The sequence below is a fragment of the Engystomops pustulosus genome, chromosome 2 (assembly GCF_040894005.1).
Source record: "Engystomops pustulosus chromosome 2, aEngPut4.maternal, whole genome shotgun sequence".
Lineage (NCBI taxonomy): Eukaryota > Metazoa > Chordata > Amphibia > Anura > Leptodactylidae > Engystomops > Engystomops pustulosus.
The window spans coordinates 216361402-216387604 of NC_092412.1; the positions used below are offsets into that span (position 1 = coordinate 216361402).

The 26203-nt window shown below is 39.2% G+C and overlaps 1 protein-coding gene across 1 annotated transcript; it reads left to right on the forward strand.

The window, feature by feature from the left end:
* Positions 1-626: 626 nt before the first annotated feature.
* On the forward strand, positions 627-23483 carry SCARF1 (scavenger receptor class F member 1). The gene is made up of 11 exons (XM_072138133.1): positions 627-859; positions 8019-8080; positions 8517-8618; positions 9876-10398; positions 14257-14475; positions 14922-15050; positions 16427-16530; positions 18223-18349; positions 19987-20111; positions 21254-21391; positions 22316-23483. The coding sequence occupies exons 1-11, from the start codon at positions 747-749 to the stop codon at positions 23353-23355; spliced, it is 2682 nt and encodes an 893-aa protein (XP_071994234.1). The 5' UTR covers positions 627-746; the 3' UTR covers positions 23356-23483.
* Positions 23484-26203: the final 2720 nt, after the last annotated feature.

The following is a 26203-nucleotide window of genomic DNA, read 5'->3' on the forward strand; positions in this document are numbered from 1 at the left end:
GTTGCGTGAAGAATAGTGCAGCAGGGCCCTTTTTATAGCAGGGTCCTTTTTATAAGACAATGTGGGAGATTTCACATAAAAGAGGGAATTTTAGAATGGACATTTTATACCCTACCTAAGGGGGCTGGTAGTTTAATGTAAAAGTTGGTGACAGTGTGCCTTTAAAGAAGGCATTTTAATAAATATTTTTATTCCACAATTAATTGCTACCAATCCCTAGATCAATGGTGTGAAAGGACACACCCATTTGTCAAGGCAAATGGTAATTTCCAGATTTATAACATTTTAGGAAGAAAAACAGAGAAACAATACAACACAGAAGTCATTACTACTATAGTCAAGGTAGGAGAGTTGAAGGGTGAGCTTTAAGTCCGATGATCGATCTATCTATCTATCTGTCTGTCTGTCTATCTATCTATCTATCTATCTATCTGTCTGTCTGTCTATCTATCTATGGTGCAATATTTTGGCAGTTAAAATTTTATTGCACTTTAGATCCTGTGTCACTGTTCCCCCTCCCACTAGATGGATTCAATAGCAGGAATTCTGCACCCCCTCCTGTACTTCCTCAGGAAAAAAAAATCAAGGAGGAACTTGATCCCAATGAGAGGGCATTCACACAGGGATGGATACAGCAGGGAAGAGAGGACTCAGCCTGAGACTATGATGGAGGTATTCCATAGCAGCCGGCTTATCTTTCAGCTCGTCTCCTAACCTGACTTATTCCATGTAGCTGCACAGTGAAAATGTCCAGTTATAACAGAAAGCTAAGACTGATGCTGATACTCTGGACATGGCTACAAAAAGTGACCTCTCAAGACCTGGATCCTACAGGAAAAAATGTCTGTAAAATGGATAGGTAAGTAACCATGTAAGCTTTACCTTATAATATTCTTATAATATATACATATATATATATACATATATATATATATATATATATATATATATATATATATATATATATAGGATTTCACTACACTCTTGACTGATTTGGCAAGCTCTGTGCAGCGCTGTGTAATCTGTGTGCGCTATATAAATAAAGGAATTATTATTATTATTACTCTTCACTTTGGTTATCAGGTAATATTAACAGGTAATATAACACGTTGATATATGCAACAATTTATGAAGTGGAAATAGAGGAGCTGTATGGAGTTATACTGATGGCTTCCTATAAATTGCAGTATGTAATTATTCTGATGGTGCAGTCAGGAGAGGAACGTCAGGTCAAGTGCTCAATAGATACATAATTCTATACATTAGTTTACATAAATTACCTTAAAAGACTCTATTAATAATTAATTCATTAGTACTACATGGAGACGTCTTTACAAATAAGACCACCGTTGAGGTAGTTCTATAATAAAGCCTTGTGCTTTCACCTCCGATTATCGGTAAGAGTTGAAGTGGCAAAATTCAACAACAATGTATCTTAAATATTCGGGTCATTGTTATAGATTTGTAAGAGCACCAAAAACAGTGCCAATCCCTCCGAGTTCTATTTCATGTTCTGAGATCATATAATTGAAAGTCTGATACAAAAAAAATTGCTTCTTTATTTCCTTTGGTTAAGCTGTAGTATATAAATGGTGGTCCAGATCGAGGATAGTAACGTCTAATGTGAATGGTTGAAGATCCAGTTGACAGCTGATAAAAAAGTTATGAAGAATATAAAACATTCAAAAATTTGACTCTCAATTGAAATGTAAAATTTTGTAGTATGTAAACTGATAGGATTGAGCAACAGCTAAGGTTTCATTATGTTTATGAGATTCGCAATATTCAGTTGTACCAGTGAAATTTTTGATGAGGTGACAGGAACAGGAAGTTCAGCCATATTGGTTTTTGAAGGAGCTTCAATTAGCAATGATGACAAAATAAATGTGGGTCTTCAGTTGATGGGAAAAAAACTGCTAAAAAATTCTATATGACTTACTTTTTGTGAAAAATGGCTGACACAACAAAGCAGAGAAAGGCAACAATCTCTCTACTTTGATCTACTAATATTTGTTCAATTTTATGTCTTGGGTGTAATATTTGCGAAATCTTAATTTCTGGTAAAGGTTGTCTTCCATCTTCATTGTCATTCCTGGACCATGCACAGTTATAGCATGCTTGTATACATTTGTTCTGACATCCTGTTTGTGTGCAGTCACATTTCCTTTCCGACAATAGGAAAATCCATTTCTAGACTTTCTCAGATTTCCGAGACTGCTCAGTATACAAAGTAAGACAGTGGTAAAGCTAACCTGCATGCCAGTAAATACATGACACAATACTTTTTATGTAAAACTGTGGCTATGGGAAAAGCATCTACATCAGTGTAAGATGTTATCCACCCAGTAACACTGCAAGGTTTCGACTCTATATGAGTCTTTGTCAAGCAACAACTGATGAGGAGTCAAAACGTAGAAATGTTACTACTAAATATATTAGTTTCATTGGCATTTTTTGACCTGGGTTACTTGTCTTCCTCTTACCTTTGCCTGTATATAACTATACATTTTACATTAGTCTAATGAACCAAGTATAACTGCAAAACTATCGCCCAAGTTACTCCTTAGCAAAACTGGGGAAACCTCACTAGCTAAATATGCCTCACAATTTGAGAAGAGGCATTTAGGTAAAGATAACATGGCTGCATATAGCTACAAGTTTAGGGTTCATGTTCCTGAAGGTGCACCTTCCCCTAAACTAAATCTGACATGACAAAACACTTAAGAAATTTTAGTTGACATTTATATGATCTTTTGCCACCAGTGTCAGGTAGCTGACTCTAAGGATAGTAAGACCACGGGATTCATCAAAATGGAGGATATAAACATAGTTTTGCCTCTAAAACATTATTAGTCAGATAACATATGGAATGTGTGTATGATCCTAGGAAATCGAGTTAAAGGAAATATACCACCAGGATGAAGGATAGTAAACCAAGCTCACTGACATACTGGTGTGTGCCCCCTCTGACAGGATCTGATCTTCTTGTAGCTTTGTGTGACTTTGTTTTGAAGAAAAAGAGGTTTATAAATTATGCAGATGAGCCTTTGGGGCTCCAAGCTCCATTGACAGCCATCGAGCCTGGAGCCCATGAGGCTCATTTGCATAATTTGTGAAACCATATATTGTAAAAACAAGGTCCTAAGAAACTAAAAGAAAATCAGAACTTGCCAGAGGGGGCACTTACCACTATGTCAGTGTGCTTGGTTTACAATTCTTTATCCTGGTGGTAGATTTCTACTGGTAGAACTTATAGCTTGTCATGGAAAAGATGGTTGATCCAGTGATTAATTCTTATTGCTTAATTATTTGTGGTGTTACAGGTTATGTTACGTAATTGTGAACCTTTAACACCTTCTAGGAGAAGTATGGCCAACTAATCCGGCATTCTGTATTGGTTCAATAGGACGACACCTTTGAGAAAGAGTATTTTCTCCTTAAAGGGAACCTCTCACCATGCAAATCGATATAAAACCACAATAAGTACCTTGTATGGCCAGTTACCTGCGTGCCAGACATGTCTTTATATATTGAGACCACTGCATGCAGCTGGAAAAATTCATTTATATTCACTTCCAGCCAGGGGGTGGGGTTTCGGGCACAGCAGTCAAGGAGGCGCCGGCCCTCACGGCCACATCTTTACATAACCGCTCCTCCTTATCTCTTTGTACCCTGCCTCCTGGCTTCTTGTCCTCTCCTTAGTCTGCTGCGGTCTCGTCCCAATTCTTGTGCATGCGAGAATGCGAGAGAAATGAGATGAGATAGAGATTACAGGGACATAGGGAGGCGCAGTTATGTAAAGATGTGGCCGTGAGGGCTGGCGCCTCATTGACTGCTGTGCCCAGAACCCCACCCCCCTGACTTGAGTACAAGTTTTTTTTTTTTTTGAAAGATTTTATTTTTGCAATTTTTAAAAATTTTATACAAATACAATAAACAGTTTAACCAACAAGAACACTGGCTATCACTCATTTATCCCACATTACAGGAGAATTATATAACAATGATAAGGAGTAGACAGAATGATATAATGTCCATAAAAATGTGTGTGGTATATAAAAAACGCTATATAATGAACAGCAGGGACTAGTAGCCAGTCCACTTGATGGGAGAAACTTAACCCTGACAATAGACAATCATACACTCACACACGCACACCAATGCACTCGTTCTCCTTTAGTATGGAAGTAGACGAAAACTATGGAGCAGTGATGGCGAACCTTTTAGAGGCTAAGTGCCCAAACTGCAACCCAAAACCCTGTTTATTTATCGTGAGGTGCCAACCAAAAATTAAATTATAAGTAACTTATTGCTCCCTGTTCAACAACTTTCAATCATATTGGCCTCCTGAGGACAGCAACACAGTAGAAAGATCAAAATTTTTAATCATTTTAGCTTCTTTCCAGTTTCCCTCTGTACACATAGAATCATGGGGCCAGCAGGAGGTCCTCCAAAAATAATTCGACCCTGTCTAATTCTCCCTCTTCCTACAGTCCCAAGTAGCAAAGTAAGTATCAAAATATGACTGAAAGCAGCATCTTTTAAGTAGCTTGGAACTCCAGGAAGATTCTTGGAGTCCTGTCTGGTGTTCTGGGGTGATAGCCCGGGTGCCCACAGAAAGGGCTCCGAGTGGCTCCCCACCACTGCTTTAGAGAATTATAGAGCAGTATGGGGATTAATACACCAGATACGCTCAAATTTCTGGGGGAACTTCCTATTAATGTACACTGAACTGTAACGGGGGGCAACACTATTAATGAGCGATATCCACCTCTTCAGCGGTGGAGGGTCATAGTCCTTCCATGTCATCACCACCACTTTCCAGGCATAGTATAGGGCAAACCTATAAAAGATTTTGCTGTAGTGGCCATTGATAACCTAATACATAAGTAGACAGACTGCAGTCTCAATTTATAAAGACATGTCCGGCACACAGGTAACCGGCTCTGAAAGGTACTTATTTTGGTTTTATATCGATTTGCCTGGTTACAGGTTACAGGAAACCTACCACTTAAAAGTGATGGGTTTATACACATATACATGGCACCAGCTCAGGGTGAGCTGTTGCCAGAGCATATTTTTGTTAAGGGAACAAAGCCCTTATCGCAGAATTATAAGTTATATTAACTTATAACGCGGCGCACCGCACTTGGGCATGGCACACCATGCGCGCGCCCGTGCGTGTGCCGGATTCTAAAGTGCTGGAGAGCCGGTGACGTCACCGAGCTCTCCGGCACACGCGCGCCTGTGCAACTTAGCACGGGGAAACAGGCCGTGCTAAGATGCGCAGGCGCGCCTGTGCTGGAGAGCTTGGTGACGTCACCAGCTCTCCAGCACTTTAGAATCTGGCGCACGCACGTGCCCACGTGCGGTGCGCCAAGTTATGAGTTAATATAACTTATAATTCTGCAATAGGGGCTTTGTTCCCCTAACAAAAATATGCTCTGGCACCAGCTCACCCTGAGCTGGTGCCATGTATATGTGTATAAACCTACCACTTTTAAAGGGCACCTACCACCACAAATTTACCTATAAAGGTAGATCGGGTGGTAGGTGGATCAATGGGACGTGAGGATAGCCCTTTTAAGGGCTAATCCTCACGTCCCCGCAATTTTTTGGTAACTTTTAACTTACGTTTATTCTAATTTTATTATGCGGCTACTGGGGCGTGGAGTAGCCGCATCTGAGGTTACACGAGGTGGCTACTCCACGCCCCGGTAGCCTGTGCGGTCACTGCTTCGAAGCCGGGGCTGCACAGGCGCGGGCCTGCTGTTCTGCGCATGCGCAGACTGCAGGATCGTCGGACGAGGGCGCGCAGCTACGAGCAGCTGCGCGCCGAAGATGGTAACTAGGAGGAGAAAAGAGGCTACCGGGGCGTGGAGTAGCCTCCTCGTGTAACCTCAGATGCGGCTACTCCACGCCCCAGTAGCCGCATAATAAAATTAGCATAAACGTTAGATAAAAGTTACCAAAAAATTGCGGGGACGTGAGGATTAGCCCTTAAAAGGGCTATCCTCACGTCCCATTGATCCACCTACCACCCGATCTACCTTTATTAGGTAGATTTGTGGTGGTAGGTTCCCTTTAAGTGGTAGGTTTCCTTTAATGAGAGATGTCCTCCCCTTAACAATGCCACCATCTACTGGTTCCATTTGGTACAGCAGTTGCTTAATATCGGCCTGGTAGTAATGTTGATTATTGGACCAATCACATGAACTGTTATCATTGTATTGTACAGAGGTGCTGGTTGGATGATACACCTGGCTAGACACTCCCAAAGGTTATATAAACCATTGGGGTGGAAAGTTCTGGTCTCTTTCTCCTGAGGTCTCTGCAGGGAGAGCCAAGAGAGTGCTGAGGCATAGCACTACTGAACACATGGCCTGCAGGCATCAGGGGGAGCTTGAGAAAGCCAGTGGGCGAAACACGTGTTGGGGCTACACAGTGCACACCCGGTATCCTGGTATGGCAATGACTTTCTAGTATTGTTTTAGAGCTGTCCATGTAAGCAAGCTGAGGCTTGTATATAGCTGTCTTCTACCTCTAGTTACTAGGTTTCCTACTCCATACAGATTCATTTTATTCCCTATGGCACTGTGCTTATTCTATATGTGGCTATGCACTGTTTTTAATCATGTATTCCCATTGTACAACTACCATGCTATGTAAATTTGTTGTTATTAATAATTTTTTGCATAACTAATAAAATTTATTTAATATTTATAATTGCTTGTGAGTATAGTACCAATTTGTATTTTTTGATACCTGCTTTTAAAGTAGTAGAACCATCTCAAGCATGTGAGTTAAATATGAGTGTCACAGAAAAGGGTCTGAATAGAGTAAAAAATAAATTGAGGGGGTCTGAATACTTTCTGTAGCCAATGTACAGGTGTATATGTTTTGTTTTTTTTAAAAGAGAGCTAACAACAACACCCTGGGGCTTCATCCACTATACGTCATCCTTGGACGTTTTTTCAGGTTTGTTCACTTCCTTTGTTGTACACAAGTCTAAGGAGCGCAGTCATTGGATGAAACGGGTCCAGTAACCCCTTAAAACTTCTTACACGTGGAAATTCTAGAGCAGAGTGGCAACCAGAAGCCAGAGCAGGGTGAGTTAGTGTTCTTTTTTTAATCCCAGCTGGTTAAGCAAATAAACTGAGTCTAAAAGCCAACCCCCTTATACATCAAGGCTGATGTAGAGACACACATGAGGATTGGGTAAGCTCATCATTTCAGCCACCGAGCCAGTGCCCTTGAGTCACTTTGCAAGCATAGCCTGAGTAGAAATGAAAGTCGAAGTAGAAAAATGTCATCAAGGAAACAAGTTAAAGGGGGTTTGCCCATGAAAGAAAGTTCTCAAATTTTAATCCCCTAGTGATCTTTACACAATACAGATTATTTTTAACCGCCTTACTTTACAATTTTACTCAGATGTATTGCTGATTTACCTCCTATAACTTAGTGATGGTCATTGTAAAATTTCAGACTGTGGATGGGGACTCTTTAAGCAGACACTTCATGATTCCTCTGTTCTATGAGATGCTGTGTGCTGACAATGTGTTTAGATTATTGGGGTACATGTTTAAATACACTTTTATTTAGCTGCTGAACATCTATTAGCATCTGACAGCTAGAAAATGAAAAACTGATTTCCAGGCCATTTCAAATACATGTGCCACATATGAAAAACAGGTGCAACCTGGCAACTGATGCCATGGCTCTCTTAACTAAACATTCAGTATTTGTTTTTTACTCCACATGGATTCTACCATAGCCAACTTCAGCGCTCAGTTACCAGGCCCTGGGTCCCCACTGTCCTTAAAGAATGAATGAAGAAGTCTGAAGCCTGGAGCTAAATGAAGCTCGTATTTCAGTTGTATTTCAGTATCAACCAGGCTGAAAAAAAAAAACCTCTGCATTGTAGGATCTTGGAATGTATAGAGAAAGTAACTGAATTACAGATGTAATTAACAGAAAATGGTAAAACTAATAAACTTCCTGCTTCTCCCTTCCCTCAGTGTCAGCAAGGGGCTGGTGTGCTGCCCGGGCTGGAAACAGGAAGGGCGAGAGTGCACAGCTGGTAAGTTATAATGATCATCCTTGAACGTTGACAGGGCCACTTTACCAGATGAACTAGGATGTCAAGTCAAAGATATAGGACATGCTATCCCAAACCCTTTTTACTTCTTAGAACACAGTGGTATAAAGTTGGGTATAGAGTTGTTGAGACCAAGTCGTAGCCCCAACATTGCAGAGTACCACAAAGATCAGCAAGTCATTATGGTTTACTTTTACTAAGACTGAAACCCTCAATACCTTTTCTTTCCATTATCTTTTATGGGCAAATATAAACTAAAGTAACCTATGAGTCCATCTTGGTGGAACAAGATTTATTAAGATTTTGAATTTAATTAGAGAAATATGTGGAAAGAAACGTTTTCTGTAACCATATGTATTAAGACATATTACAACAAAATGTTGTCTCTTTTGTAATGATGCTTTTTCTTTCACCCCAGCAATCTGTGAGGGGGCTGATGCCTGCAAAGCCGATGAAATTTGTATAAGACCAGGAGTGTGCCGTTGTAAACCAGGTTTCTTTGGTGCAGATTGCAATTCACGTGAGTACATTTACATAGACTTCTGTAGTTTATAGCGTCTTCAGTCACTGTCACCGACATAGCTGCTGTCCTTTGTGACTCCCAGGGAGCCCTTCTTTAATTTGGCCAGCCCATCTTCCTGGCTGCTCCATTTTTCTCATGGTAATATACAGGCAGTCCCCGGGTTACGTGCAGGATAGGGTCTGTAGGTTTGTTCTTAAGTTGAATTTGTATGTAAGTCAGAACTGTATAATTTATAACTGTAACCCCAGACAATTTTTTTTTGTCCTCTGTGACAATTGTATTTAAAAAATGTTGGATTGTCATAAGAACCAGGATTAACAATAAAACTTAATTACAGACTTTGATAACTGTTACAGCTGTTTATTGTAGCCTAAGGCTAAAGTACAATAAATTACCAACATCCAGTGGTCCGTATGTAACAAGGGGGTCTTCTGTAAGTCGGGTGTTCTTAAGTAGGGGACCACCTGCAATGGAAAATACATTTTTCTAAGGCCTTAAAAGAGTCCAAATGCTTTATGTCTTACCACCAAGACGATAAAAAAATTATGTAAAATAATTATAATGCCTGAATAGTATAGTGTCAATGGATATTACTTTAGAGTAAAACAAGCCAATTTTTTACAGCAAATTTCAGTGTGCACAGATAGCAGATGTATTTGCACTTCAGTGCCTAAAGGGGGTCCAAATGCCACACAAGAAAATGCAAGTATTATAAGTGGTCTAGGAGGGCCAGTTTGCATTATGGCCCAGATCTTAGGCATCTTTCACACTTGCGTTGCAAATCACGGTTTCCTGAAGGGACATTTTATGTCCTACAATTCACAATTTACATTTTCTCTGGTTATAGTAAATCACTTTCCCTTTTTATGTAGGCCCAACATCCATAAACTAAGGCTGGATTCACACAACTTTAATATATCCAGGTGATATAGTCCATATTAGGGCCACTAATGACCTGAATTTACAGCATTATAGGATTCTCTGATGGCATCATTCTGTCATTAGATCCATATAACACCCACCAATAACCATAATGAATAATCTCAAGGAAAGGGCATTATTGGGCTAAGAATTTACCCTTTAATTGTTGGAAACCCCTTAATTTTGTTTTAGGATAAGATCAAAGATGTCTGCATCATGTTGCAATAGTGAACAAAGAGATCATCAAACAGATAACCAGATTAGCAGATCTAAATAGATAGATAGATGATGGAAAGATTGATGTAAACAAATTATTTCCCCTTTATTTTGTAGCTTGCCCTGATCAGTACTGGGGTTCAGATTGCAAGCAGCGGTGTTCATGTTATCCCTTCGGAAAGTGTGATGGTGTGACAGGCAAATGTACCTGCAATCCTAAGCGATGGGGGCCATATTGCCAGAATATCTGCCACTGCGGTCAACATGGGACTTGTGATCAGTTTACTGGATTGTGTAAGTGTGATCCAGGCTGGTGGGCTCAGCACTGCAATAAACAATGTCTGTGCAACCTGGAAAATTCATTCTGCAACCAGACAAATGGACAGTGTATATGTAACATCGGCTGGTGGGGATCTCGATGCAGTATAACCTGTGCCTGCAATGGATCCCCCTGTCTACAAAATGGAAGCTGCATGTGCCGAGAAGGATGGTATGGCCAAGGATGTAAACTCCAGTGTAACTGTATAAATGGTAAATGCAACTCCAAAACTGGCAAGTGTGAATGTTACCCAGGATACAGAGGAATAAGATGTACGGATCTTTGTCCTTCCGGATATTATGGACCCAATTGTGAAAAAAGGTAAGTCACAGGAACAGCTAGAGATTTACATTCCCAGAATTTTATGGCAATTGATTTTCATCGACTATTTATGAACAATAAGGACCCAAGGCCTACCAAAAGGATCAAATAGGCTATTATCAGCCTATGTATATGTATAGGATGACAGAACTTATATATTGCAATACATTAGCCCCATAGTAGAACAAAAAAGGGTAAAAAATTATGAATAAAGAAGATAAATCCCCCATAATGCCACTTTTACCACATATAAACCTTATGGGTAAAAAAGACACCAAGATCCATACACATTTGGTACCACCATGTCTCTAACAACCTGTAAAATAAATCTATATCATTATTTAACCTGCAATGAATATGCTATAAAATAAAAATTACAGAAATGCATATATTTGGTCATCTTTCCTTCACAAAAAAATGGAATACAAATTAATTAAAAAGCCATATGTAGCCCAAAATTGTACTAATAAAGTACAGTTCATCCCACAAAAAGTAAACCCTTAACCAGAAAAATGAATTCTTGTCAAATTCTTTACAGCATAATTAATAAAACTTACGTAGTATACATACTAAAAATAAATACCATAATTGATTATTGTATTGTCATTAAGTTAAAGGCCAAAAACCTGTAGTTGAAAAATACAACTTATCTGTGAAAAAATAAGTCAAAGTTAAATATAGCTGCGAGATAAGATAACTTAGATTGCTAAAATGTATCCTTTATTGTATGATCCTAAAAAAAAGAAGCCATGCTGAGCTCTTTCTCAACATTCAAGGTCAATTTAAATAGAGTGACTTCTTCTCCTTCACCATTTTATTTTAAGTGTAAAAGGTAAAGAAACATCTTTACGTGTTTGGTTAAAAATAGCATTTACTACTCACCAATCCCACTATTCCCCTACTCCCAGGTACCTTACTACCATGTCCTCTCAAAATTGATTAACTTGTAGTGGAACCCTGTGTTGTTCCCATGGCTGTCCACTGATGAATCCCTTAACAGGAACTACTAGAGATCATTCATGGCCTTTCACAAACCATGGTTTTGAATGCCCTAGACCAGTGACGGAGAACCTTTTACAGACAAAGTGCCCCGACTGCAACTAGAACCCACTTATTTTTCACAAAGTGCCAATATGGCAATTTAAGCCGTAACTTATTGTTGCCTGCTCTGTCACAGTTTTCAATTGTATCCTGAGGATACAGATACAGTAGAAAGAAAGGGAGAAATTCAGATTATCACTGTAGCTTCCCTCCAGTATCACAAGAACAGATAGAATTGTGGGGCCTGAAACAGGAGCACCAATATTAATCCATCTCAGTTCCCACCTCATCATGCCCTTTGCGGTTCCAAGCAACCAAGAATGATCATGATACATCCTCAGCAGCCTGGAACTGGAGGTGAAAGTCTTGAATAGAACTCTGTGCCTGGGGATGGCCTGGGTGCTCACAGACAGGGCTCTGAGTGCCACCCCTGGCACTCATGACATAGGTTTGCCACTACTGTCATAGACCAGTGTCTAAACTCCAACCAAAATCCACTTACTTACAATAAAGTGCCAACACGGCAAATTAAGCAGTAACTTGTTTTTAACTTTGCTGCCTCAGCTTAAATCATATAAGCGCCCTGAGGACACCAATATGATGACAGAAGTAAGATTCATTCAGAACATCACTTGGATAGTCCTGGGCTACCTAGGACTCCAGGAAGAGGCATTATGTCCTGTCTCTTGAGCTCCGTGATGGGGTAAAGGGCTGGGTGCCCACATCGGAGGCTCTGAGTGCCACCATTGTCCTAGACCAGGGCTTTGTCACATTAGGGCACTTTGATGTCACTACGAGGTATTTTTATCAAAGCGTATTGTGATGTCACAATAAAGTATTGTCACATTGGGGCATTGTGATATCAGACACATTTGATATCTTTTTTAGGACCAAGGGATTCTACCTCTACCTATTCCGCGATCAGTCATAGGTGTTTATGTGGCTGTACAATATAGGTGGTTAATTTTGTAGCTGATTGTAAATTGGGAACCAATATCTTTAAAGGGGTATTCCAAGAATATGAATGTCTGACACAAAAACCCATGATGATATAAATAAATGAATACAACAATACTCAATGTCATTAGTCACAAAATGGAGCTTAAATAGTTTGATTTTATGATTCACAACATTTTATGTCCTCTCTAAAGTAGGTGGAGTTATCAACAAGATGGCCGCCACAGGAAAATACAAGTCCCATGATCCTTTAGTTCCCAGTAACTCCTCCTACCTCTCAGGCTCTGCTCCCAGTGATGATGTAACAGGTTTTCCTGCTCTGTTACCATAGTAATGATGTGTAACTGCCATCACCAAAACACTGACCATACTGAATGCACTGCAACCAACTGACTACAGCCAAACATAGTGGTGATCCCATGACCTGCCCAGGCAGGTGCAGGACATGTGATGTGGACATGTGACCAGCGGCCATCTTCTGTTCTGCGACGGACCGCGCGGAGGAAATTAACGGACTGATTAAAGGGCCAGTAGCATTTTAATTCTCCATTACATTGTATGTCACCAGCATTTTTCTGCTAAGGGGAGCAAAATTTTAAATAACAACTAATTACACATTAGCTTATATTTTGAGTATGCATTTGCATACGAATTATGCTGATTCCTGGAATACCCCTTTAAACATTGATGTCTAATCTGCAGAAGGATCTTCCATGGAGACCTTTGCAATATGTTATTTAATCTCACTGCAGGAAAGGATTAAAATACATTATTAACAACACCCGGCGGGAGGCAGACCATGTTATGACTCAAATGGTAAAAGCATAGAAATTGTTTATGATTTGACATTTATAGATGCAATAGAGATTATAGAGATTATTAAAAATAATACAAGGTTGAGCAGACTGAGAACTGTGGGACAATAAACTGTAACTCTCAATTCATTTCCATTTAGGTGGAAAGTCAGTAATAGTTACATGATTTACAGTCAAGTACTAGTAATATAAAAGTAACATTGATTGATGCAAGAAGACCCTTTAAAAGGTGCCTTGCTTGCTTTCTGATTTTAGATTATTTTATTATGGAGACATTTTAAAAGGGGGGGAAGAGGTTTGGCTTTGGAAAAAGTAGTAATTTCCACGGTTCCAGAAAACACTGCAAATTTACAGTGAATTTTTCTAACTAAGCCAACTAATGGAGGTCTAAAGTTCACTCCTTTTCTTTTAAGTTCACCATAAGACAGTATAAACTGTAGGAATTTAAAAAATTTAAAAAAAGATAGAGAGGGGGCTCCCTTGGCTAGAACTGAAACTCAAAGACTCCTTTCGCAGTCCTGGCCGACGAAATTATCAATTTTCTTTAACATATTCAGAGTTGGGAAATAGTAATCAATCAGTTTTAATTAGATAATTCCTTAGGCACTCACAATAAAATTATCATGGCGGCCTACATCATATCTGTGGAGATATACCTTACAAGTTTCCGAATTGGGTTGTCTTCTACTCTACCTCTGGGATGCAGGTAATGGCTTAGAACCAGAGTTCATTGTAGGATCCCCTGTTACTCTGGCCAGTCCTACACTGATCACAATAATCAATTGGGCACAGTTTTACTGATGATAGATATGTCCTACTAAGAAATTCCTAAGGAACCATATTTCCCAGGACTTCTTTTATTATGACTGTATATACTGCGACTGCAGCAATATAGAGTTGTACAAATGTGTATAAATTTGTTTTGTGATGATACATGTTATTAAGCAACATTTCTATATCTAAGGTTAACTAAATAACAGGTTATCATTGTAGCATTTTCCAGTACTACAAACTACAATGAATTCTAGTTTTACTCATTTCACAGCTGTGGAAAGTGCAAAGGGGGCCAATCCTGCTCTTCTTTCAATGGCTCCTGTGTGTCCTGTGAGCCCGGCTGGATGGGAACACGCTGTGATTCATCTTGCTTATCTGGATATTATGGAGAGAACTGTGCACAGAAATGCCCAAAGTGTCTTGGGGAGGAAGAATGTAGTCAAGAGAGTGGAACATGCCTAAATTGTGATCCAGGGAGGATGGGACCAAGGTAATTGGCTATATTTACTTACTGTACACGTCTAGCCTAGACTATCAATGGATAGGTGCAATGACAGTCAAATCTAACAAGTGATATACATATGAGAGATTAATACAGTCTTTAGGAGATGGCAGAAACCAGGCATTGACAAGAAAGAGGCATATAAAGGCTTCTAAATGTGTATAGCAGCACAATATAGTTATCGGTACACTCTTCGCTGTCTGCTGCAAAGCTTGCAAGTCACAGTTTCAACATAATTAAATAGAGAATAAACCAATGTTTTTTGCAGCTACTTACTAATAATAATCTTTATTTATAAAGCGCCATCATATTCCGTAGCACTTTACAAATCATAGGGGACTACTTACCGTGAATTGATATTTGGATTATATAAACTAAGTCTACTTTGCCTGGTCTGATTTAGGTGTTTAATTTTTTTTTACCCATCTCCAAAGGTGCGAATTTTTTTGTCCTTCTGGAAGCTATGGAAATAATTGCAAGCAAATGTGTTCGCTCTGCATCCATGGGAAGTGTGACTCAGTAACAGGAGAGTGTGTCTGTGATTTTGGATACTGGAAACAGAGGTAAGACATTGTATAGGTGTTTGCAAGAGGGAGGCTATGGGGTCCAAACCGCTACCTAGTCCCTTTTTCTGTTCCACCACCATCGAATGAGTTTTCAGGTTCTGGCAGGACCTTCAGACATTTTTGTATGATTCATTATTCAATAATTCACATAAGTTTTACAGCATTGCCGTGTGTAGTTCGAATATTGGGGCACATTTACTGACCCAGTCCTGTCGCGATCCCCAATCCGGACTGTCCGACGAGGATGAAGTCCAGCGCGATTCACCAAGATTGTCTCTTTATCTCGTCCATCCTTAAAAAAACATACATAGACCCATCCTCTTTGTCCAGACACTACCCTATCTCACTAATTTGTTTTAGTTCTCTTCCAACAAGTTATCAATCTCTTACTATCATTCCACCTTTCATCCCATCCGCTCTTGGCCAAGTGTGTTGAGAGAACCTGCCTTCTTCTCCATCTATAACGTTGCCTTTGAATAGTTTATAGAAATCCTCGATTTTCACGACCAACAGCTGCTGAGAATTTAGTATGGGGTTATTGCCATGTGACCACCATATCTCAGTCAACAACTCCCTTACTCAGACCTATCCACCACCATGGCTTCTTGAGTGCCCCAGTTCCAAAGTTAGCTGTGTTGGTGTATTATCTCACGTCATACATTCAGGTACTTATACCCTACCTGCTACTACAAAAAATGTAGGACTTCCTGCATTCAGAGTCTACTACAAAGTCTTCCTCTGTCACCACCAATCTACTCCACGTTAGATACCTCTCCACTTGCTACATCTCTGCATCTGCCAAACCCTCCACTGGCTACCCATTGCCCAGTCATTTTTTTTTTTAGACTTGGTTTTATTTATTTTTTCATAAACATACATATAATATTCCAACATAAAATTTAGTACATTGGGATTCAAAGCAGGTTATTTTAATTTTATTTACAGTCCATCACCTTGCCCAGTAAATTCAATGAAAAATCTAAGATGACTCCAATGCCTTTCCTATGATATGGAAACCTTGAAAAGTGACCTGAACACCCAACCCTTCTGGAACACCAACTACCTGCAGCACAATATTATAATATTATACCCTCACTTGTTTTCTCTAACTTCTCCACATGTAAATTGTAGGTTTACAGTTTGCATTTAGGTGACGTCTATTGTAGTTGTTAATGTTATATGTAATTTCTTTTCATATGGTAATGTACAGCGCCATGGTATTAATATAAATTACCGGTATAATACAATTATAATATAATCCAATGTATACAATGTAAGCTACATCAAAAATGTCTTACATACAAACCAATGTATAAAGAAGGTATTGTATATCTGACCACATAACTAGAAATATATATTTTTTATGTATACAGCTGTAATGAATCGTGTCCTCATGGATATTTTGGATCCAACTGCTCAGGCATCTGTAATTGCAGTGGTGGACCTTGTGACCCAAAACATGGAACATGCCAACTGAGTAAGCAAGCTTTCTACTGTTCATTCACCCACTTTTGCTTAAAGGGGTTGTCCATTCACTACATGTTTTACCTATCCACAGGCCCAAGACTAGGACCCACATAGATCATGAAACAGTGGTCCATTGTGCCCTAAATGATTATAGTGATAAGTTGTACACTGCCACCGGCATTGACAGAATTGGCTGAGTATTGTGCTATCCTCATAAGCACCATTGAGGTGAATCAAGAGCAGGGTCGGCTTCAGCTTTCAGTAGGCCCCTTTGCAGTGAACTCACGTGGCAGCATTAAAAATTCAGAAACTAAAGCAGTCCCTGTTCCCTAAAATATTCCCTAGTTTATCATCCCAAACAGCCCCATCATGGTTATTTTATATACATGCACATCATGGTTATTTTATATAGAGCCCCCTCATGGTTATTTTATATACAGCCCCCTCATGGTTATTTTATATACAGCCCCCTCATGGTTATTTTATATACAGCCACATCATGGTTATTTTATAGACAGCCCCATCATGGTTATTTTATATACAGCCCCATCATGGTTATTTTATATACAGCCCCCTCATGGTTATTTTATATACAGCCACATCATGGTTATTTTATATACAGCCACATCATGGTTATTTTATAGACAGCCCCATCATAGTTATTTTTTATAAAGCCCCCCTCGCTCCCTATAAATTAATTAGATACAGCCCCCCTTCCCCCCTATGGATTCCTTATGTACTGCCTTATGGCGGCCCCCCAGCAGCTCTGGGCCCCGGCAGGTATGCCCAGTGCTGGCGCCTGCTCTGTTCAAGAAGCGTGTGAGTTAGCAATTTCTATAATTATTTTGGAATACATGTGACCACTGTTCTCGTGATCTGTGGAGGTTTCACCCATGGGACCCTCACCAACACCCAATTATTTCCTATCCTATGGATAGCGGAAAACTTGTAGTGACCAGACAATCCCTTTTTTATTTATCTTTCCTATACTTTTTTACTGATCACCATTATAAATCTCTGCACCTTGGGAAATGACTACATTTCACTTTTGAGGCATAGTCTTGTGTTAAGTGATATTTACGAATATCTTTTTGTCTAGCAGACGGAAACATTTGCATGGCATTGATCAGTAACCTTGAAAAAACAATCATTAACTAATGTGGTATACACAAAATAAATGGCGGGTGAAATAAAAACAGAAGGATCACACAGATCGATGGTTTCTCCTTGAACTGCAGACTTTTGTTATAAGGTCAAACTGATATGGGAGAAAAGAGAATAGCAAATATTATATGAAACTGATGTGTGTGTTTAACCGATCTATAGTCTTCCAGAGGACTGCAATCTTTTAGAAGACTGCAAAAGAAAATTGCACTGTCTGTATTTTTAAGGAGAAAATATTTGTATTATCAACCTGAGAAATTGTAGTTTAGATCAATTAGATAATGTGCAATTTGAACCCACAAGTGGTGGATATTGTGCACATGGTTTTTGTATAATAATATAATAATCAATATAATAGAATAATATAATTTGTGCAATGTTAATATGGTAGCAGCACATGGATCGTTGTCACTTAAGCATTAGTAGTTAAAGACAGAAACACAGAAGACTAACAAAATGCTACTAGGTAAAAGCTATTCCTGTATGTTATGCGTGTAACTTGCTGCTTGCCCTATTCTTTTCTGTATATGTTTTGTAGCATCCAGCCAAAAAGCAGCCATAATTGCCGGGGTTCTTGTTCCTTTGTGCCTTCTTTTACTCCTTTGCTGCTGCTGTTGTTGTTGCTGCTGTTGCTGTGGGAATAAGGAACCTGAGGGTAAAAACAGGTAAATTATATATTTTGGATAAAATATCTGATTGATATTTTTTTTTATAAATACCCTCAGAGAGGGCTTACAGAGTAGAATTCCAATATGTGCAGTTGGTACTTAGCTCTGTAAAGTAATTAACAAAGAAAAAGAAAGTTGTGAGATGGTAGAAAATACTTCATGGACTCGTAACACCCAGGCTAGATGGAGGTAATGATAGGGTAGGCAGCAGGTCAATGGTTGATCCCCCAATGGGCTATATTCTGTCTTTCAAAGTTTGCACCGACACCAAACACAATTGGGAAGCACATACTGTACTCCTCTAATGTACTGATGGAGGTTTCAAGGTTTAGATAATTACATAAATGAATTTACATAAAAAGGTTGATGAAAAGAATATTCATTTTACTTTAAAGAAGCAAAAAACGGAACTGACCTCTTTAAATATTGACATAGACCTGCCATCTAGTGGTGACTGGACAAATAGTATCCTACTGCAGGAACTACATTATTACAGTGTTCTATTACAGTACTGTATTATATATAATAGCATCCTTAAAGCAACTTCTACCAGATGCTATGTTAAAGAGTAACCGTAATTTCAGATAATTTTTTGAATAATCCCACCCCCAATCCGTTGCTATTCATATAAAAATCTATGTGTACTGCAGTGTTGTCTTAAGTGAGAGGGACATGGATGTGGCACACATGCATACAATACAAGAAAAACAGACAAATAAGGGATTAATAAGTTAAAAACATCTATTTTTATTGAGTGCACCATTAAAAGAAATTATGTGGCCATGTGAAAAAAGGACTAATAACGCCTTTGAGGCAAAAAGTCCTTACACATACACATGATGTCAGTACCTCTCAGAATAGACACGTAAAGGTGCCAGTGCCAGTATATATACCATACTATACACAGTCAGCCTCAATATACTGTATATATCTAACCCAGGCTGGTTTTATAAAATTGTGATCTTCAGCACAAAGTAATATAACCCTTGCAATTGTACTCTAGGTTTAGATTTCAATTAACTAACTTCTTAAAAGGGTGTTCCCATTTTAGCAAATTAGTGTTATTGTTTGTATAATGAAAAGTTATGCAATTTAGCAATTTTAGTTTCTGTATCAATTCCTCGTGGTTTTCTGTCATTCTATTAGAAAACGTCTTCATTTACTTCCCGTGGACAGAAATCTGACCATGGTCACACAGGAGCACGGCTCATTATATCACAGAGAGTAATCAGAGATGTGTGTTATAACGAGCCGTGCACCTGTGTGACCATGGTCAGATTTCTGTTCTCTGAAAATAAACAGTTTTCTATAGAATGACAACAAGCAGAGATCTAGGAAACTGTAAGTAATTGATACAGGAAGTATATTGAAAAATTGTATGACTTTTCATTATTCAATCAATAACATTTATTTGCTGAAATGGGAACATCCCTTGAAGATTGTATAGTAACACTGATAATATATAGAAAAGTGTTACATTTGGTAGAGTGTGATCAAGTAACAATAGTAGGCTATGGAGTAACTATTGCCGTATTACCTCCATGTCTCACTTATTAAACCACACACACAGGAACTTACTGATTTACCATTTCTAGTTGCTTACATGGATATGTATTTCATATTTTTCCTTGCAGAGCATCTAATGGTGACAGAGGATGTCTATCAAGGATGAAACACAATTTCCAGGGGGCCCTTGCTAACATAGGCTTCTTTTTGCCATGCTGTTCTGTTGGGACTGATAAAGTTTCTTGGGTTACTGGTAAGAAATATCTTATTTATTTTAGTCTATAATTTTATAAGAACATGGAAATAAAGAATTCAGGGAAAGGTATAGATAGGCCCATAGGAACCAAAGAGCAATCCTAAACCTACAATATAGGAGAGCACACAATTGAATACTCTGTACTTTGGAAGGACATTTCCTACAAAACATTTTTTATACATTTCTATTAGTAAAATAATTTTTATATGTAATATAAATTATCATTTATATTCATAAACAGTATGTAAAATACAATACAGGCATAAAAAAGTTGGCAATTGTGTACAAAACTGCCAATTTAAAGGGACTCTGTCTCCAGATTTGACCCCATTAGCACCCTCAGGTAGGGCTATATAATCTCCCCACTCATTTAACAATAACAATTGCTTGAGGATAGCTTGATTCATATGTTGCCTCAGATTAGTCACTTTTAGAGGCTGGAGGGGGATTAGTCACTTTGGTCACCCCAATCTTCTGTAGAACCAAGAACTATCATTTTCATGTTAAAACAGAATCTGGTTTTTCAGAATGGATCAGGTTTGTTGTTTTGTGAGGTACAGAACCAGAAATATAGACAAATAGTTGAAAATATACACTTCAGATAAATATCCAGTTCCCAAATCTTCCATAACTGTTTTAGACCACTAGCATTAACTTTACAGTGAAATACACTTGGGCACATTTAGTTACCCGGCCCCTGTGCGATCCCCAATCCGGACTGTCCGATGAGGATGAACTCTGCCGCGATGCATGAAGATCGCACGCCCAATATCCTGCACGTAACGCTTCCCCGATCAGGTCCGCCGGAGTTCACCTTCTTCTTCCTGGTGCACGTAAGTGCATTGCTTGCGTCACAATATTTAAATTAAATCCCGTGGTTTGTCCGAATCCGTTGGATCGTCTGATGATCCGCCACCCCCCCCCATTCGTATTGCAAAGCCGGCGCGCTGCGCCAACAACCTAACGTGTGCGCCAAAAACCCCTTTTAGATCCCTGTCCCAGCAGAGCAAAACGGAAATCATTGGGATGTCTGACAAAAGTGTGGTCCGCAGGGCCCTTAGAAATTAGCCCCATTGAAGTTAGTGATGTAAGAAGATAGGTCGCTACGAAGATTTATTAACAAGACGTTTATTTTACAGTTTCCCATCATGACACAGAGCTGCCCTTCAACCACAGCTTCATTGAATCCCCCTCCACAGGCTGGTTATCCGAAAACTCCTTTTCTTCTTTTGAATCTGATGAAGAAGGACCTGTATACTGTGTTCCTCCGAGAGAAGGTGACAGTAGTAGTACAAATATTTATATTAACTAAAAGCCATAATGGGTGATAACATATTGAAATGCAGGAAGAAATTCATGATTTGTTACAACACTTTGAGGGAGATTTATTAAGACTGGCATCAATGTGTCCCATCTAGCAACGGCACACAACATGCTTGATTTACTAAGAGGTTATGAAGACTTGATAATGCCTTCACTGAGAAGGTGAAACATTGCCTGAACACCGGTAAAATACAAAACACTTTGCTTGAGGAGCGTTGCTTCATTCTATTTTATTGATTTGTATGACCTCTTAGTAATTCTGGACTAGCACTTATTTGTTGGAATGAAACCAACGACAGGTCCAGCACCAGGTCAGGATTACAATAGGGGGTAGCACGGGGCCCAAGCCTTCTAGGGGACTCATGGCCACTTAAACCATACATATATATATATATATATATATATATATATATATATATATATATATACACAAGATCCATTTCAGGTCATTTGCAGGTCCTCCAAAGGTCCTGAAACCACAGATTAAAAGCAAGAAGAAGGAACACATACTCTATTTACTAAGAAGCTTGATTCTAGTACCATAAGTGAATTCCAGACTTGTAGGGGCTACAATATTCATACAGCCCAGTGTCCATGGCAGTGTTAATCTGCCCAGGGCACCAGTATTCTGACACAGGCTACAGGCTATAGTAAATTCGGTGCACCAGATGTTTTTTTTTTAAAATTAACGTGCAGGGTGGAAACTCATCAAAAAGTCACAGATTGCTGGCCATGTGTTCACTTAATAGACAATCACCTTCCTCTAAATGCTCAGATGCAATTTCATAGAAAGCTTTCCACAAATATCTTATTAAATGGGGGACTGTGACTGAATTTCAGCTATCATTTACTTCAGTTTTTATCTTTATGTTTTATAGGAATGTCTGTTGCTGACTTGGATGGGTTTCAAGAAATAAGTTCAAAATGCAATGTATTCCCAGATGCCATGGTATTAAACACAGATGATGTATCCCTTCCGTTTTCTATTCCTAGAACCTCTAGCATAGCAAAAGCCAAAAGACCTTCTGTATCTTTTGCTGAAGGAACCAAGTTTGAAAGTAGAAGATCATCCACCACTGACACACCCAATCTTGTTCGGAAACCAAAACTTGCAATTAGTCTTCCAAAGTTGCCCTCTATACAATCACAGACCTTGGATAGAGATGAGTCACAAAAGGATCAACAAAGCAATGAGCACTATGACACAATAAACTGTAATCCAGAATCAGAGGATCATCCTAAACTCCAGAGAAGTGGCCCAGTTGGTCGCCGAAGGACAATGTCTAATGCTCAAAAGGCATCTTTTAAAACAGAAGCTACAGAAGGAGGCTTGAAAGAGAACTCTGAAATGAAAAGGAAGGTTCACAATATCTCCACCCTTTATGTGACTGTGGGTCCCCCCAAAAAGCCCTATAAGCCTCGTAGAAAGTCAGAGGGCAATGTGGATGGAGCAGTTCAGGCAGTATTGAAACGTTTGGGCAGTTTTCAGAAAGGAATCCCAAAACCTACAAGGAGAAGTTTGTTACAACATTCAAACTCAAAGGTTACTCAGCCTACTCTTCCAGAGGAAGTTAAAATGACAATGACTCACTCTGTAACTGATAAAGTACAAGACAGCCAGACAAAGAAAATAGTCCTTCCAAGTACTTCGATTCTCCGGAAACACTTGTCTGAGGATGTTTTAGATAAAGCATGCTATTCTGATAAACCGGAGAACATGTACTCCAACCTGCATGATCCGGGAATGCTGGAACAAGCCCAAAATGTTGATCACATTTACCAAAGCACAGATAATGGAGAAGATTCAGAACCAAAGTATGAAAACATCATTGTAACAAAAAGTATTGTGAAAAATGAACCGTCACAGTCTTCTTTATATGAAGATGCAGACATGAAGTGTGAGAGCCCTAATTCTTAAAATGCTGTGCACATAAGAAACATAAAATATACATATTATTCACTGTCCATAGCCTTTAAGTCAGTACTTTATTACTAGAGTCACTCTGTTGTTTTATATGAATTTGATAATAAAATATTGATGGACAATTGTTGGGATATTCTTGAGGAACTCAGCAGCCGGCCAGATACATAACTTAAAGAGGACCCGTCACCCAATTTTTCGGCACTAGGAGCTGCTTACTAAAGTAAGCAGCTCCTAGTGCTTGATCAAACGCCCCAGTGTTAGAGTGATAGCGTTACCGGAAACCTCTGGTAACGCTATCTAACACTGTCAATAGCAAAGAAAGTGTCAGCTCACCTGGATCGTTGATTATATACCCTTGTGGGACTGTGGAGCACGGACCCTTATCCCGCTTCCATAAGATTGCTGAGAACTGCAAACGTCTTGTCCAGCTTCACAAACACAGGTCCACTTTCGTTTTTTTGAAAAAACACTTAATCTTTATTTTCCAAATCCAATACATGGGATAAAAACGCATGGAGTCATGGTGTGAATCAATGAAAAGTCGCCTACGCGTTTCGGGTAGGTACACTACCCTTATTCATGGCTAACTTAAAATAGTTTGTTCGTGAATTTAAATAGTAGTGTGTTCGATCATGTGACCGGACCTCGGGCGGAAACGCCCGATCCTATCACAGGTGGAACACACTAACAAGCTTCGATGTAACAACAATTGTAAACATTTACATAAACAAACATAGTATTAAAAAACATGTGAGGAAGTATGCACACAAGGGAGCTACTCATATCCTTGTACCCATATGGGCCCATATTCTAGAATTACACATTGAATTAATATTGACAGATGACATCTAATCTCTTATTTAACCCCTTTGGTGCTCTGGTCTCTGCAGAAAAGATCCAGAACGTTTCACGGTTCAAGAGTTTCCTTCTATGGTCACCCCCACGTACTGGTTTCAACACCTTCTCAATGCCGATACAACTGAAGGCACTGCAATCGCCGTCATGTATACTGCGAAAATGTCTTGAAGCCATAGAGACATTTACTGTATCTTTATTCTTGGCATCAGATAAGTGACGGCGAATGCGAGTCTTCAGTGGTCCACTTGTGCATCCTACATACTGAATCTGACATATATTGCATGTAATGATGTAAATGACAAATGTAGTATTACAGTTGATGAAATGAGTGATTTTAAACTTATTCCCTGTGCTTAAAGACAAAAATTCTTTTGAGGGCTCTGCATGTGTACAACAAATACACTTGGTATGTCCACATTTATAGAATCCTATCGTGGACAGCCAAGTGTTATTCATACTATTTCCAGAGCTGAACAAACTGGGAGATAGAATGCTCGCTAGTGTAGGTGCCTTTTTTGAAACAAACCTGACATTCCCTTCTATATGTTTTGCAATGGCATTATCTGTCAATAATAATGGTAAATGCTTTTTGATAATATTAGTCACCTCTGTGAATTGGGAACTAAAGGCTGTGACAAATGTGATTGGACATTGAGATGGGTTGGAGGATTGGGTTTGCTTCCTATTTTCACTGGTAAGTTGAGTTCTAGGGATTTTATTGACAATGTTTGTGGCTCTATTCAGCATCCAAGGTGGGTATTTCCTAGTCGTCAGTCCTTGGCATTTTTTCCGACTTTCTTCCAGATATACTGTCTGTTGGGAACAGTTTCTTTTAAGTCTTATCAGTTCACCAACTGGTATGTTTTTTATGATGTGTGGAGCATGGCATGACGTGGCCTCAAGTATAGAATTCACTGTAGTTGGTTTGGCATAGGGAGTGATTGTTACCTGGATTCCACTTTTGAGTGTGATATCCAGAAAATTCATGCTCTCAAAATTAGAGCTAAAAGTAAACTTTAAGTTCATATGATTGTCAATTTCAAACACAGTTGAAAGTTCTAATTGATGAGGGTCTTAAAATGGGAGTGTTTGACCAGAGAGTTGCCGAATATTTGATAGTCAATAACCCGGTGGTCCCGATTTTTCACTCCCTCCCAAAGATCCATAAAAATGTCTTTCCCCCTCCACTCAGACCTATAGTATCGGGGATAGGGTCTTTGTCAGAGAGATTGAGTGAATGGGTGGACCACCATCTCCAACCCCTGGTTAAAGCACTACCAAGTTATCTCCGCGACACGAAACATGTTGTTTCATTACTAGATGGGTTGCCATGGAAAAACACATATTGCTGGTTAACATGCGACGTAGTTTCGCTTTATCCCTCTCTTGTACACGATATAGCCTTAAATTCATTATCGTATTTTTTGACACAGTATAGTCACTATACACCTCATGTGAGAAATTTTATTATCATGGCTATGGAGTTTTTGTTGTCAAAAAATTATTTTTCATTTGATAAAAAATTTTTTGTTCAGCAGTGTGGAGCGTCTATGGGGGGGAAATGCTCTCCCTCCTTGGCAAACATTTATATGGCGATCTGGGAAGAGACTTTTCTGTTCTCACCCAACAATCCCTTCCTCTCCCATATCAGGTGGTATGGTTGTTATATCGACGACCTGCTCCTGATATGGGAGGGGACGGAATCACAGATTGCTGCGTTCCACGAATACATAAATGACAATCATATGAACTTAAAGTTTACTTTTAGCTCTAATTTTGAGAGCATGAATTTTCTGGATATCACACTCAAAAGTGGAATCCAGGTAACAATCACTCCCTATGCCAAACCAACTACAGTGAATTCTATACTTGAGGCCACGTCATGCCATGCTCCACACATCATAAAAAACATACCAGTTGGTGAACTGATAAGACTTAAAAGAAACTGTTCCCAACAGACAGTATATCTGGAAGAAAGTCGGAA

Coding starts and splice junctions, on each gene's coding strand:
- SCARF1 (XM_072138133.1), top strand. CDS start 747: ATGTCCAGTTATAACAGAAAGCTAAGACTGATGCTGATACTCTGGACA. Junction 8,081..8,516: donor AGGGCGAGAGTGCACAGCTG/GTAAGTTATAAT, acceptor CTTTCACCCCAG/CAATCTGTGAGGGGGCTGAT. Junction 16,531..18,222: donor ACATGGAACATGCCAACTGA/GTAAGCAAGCTT, acceptor TATGTTTTGTAG/CATCCAGCCAAAAAGCAGCC.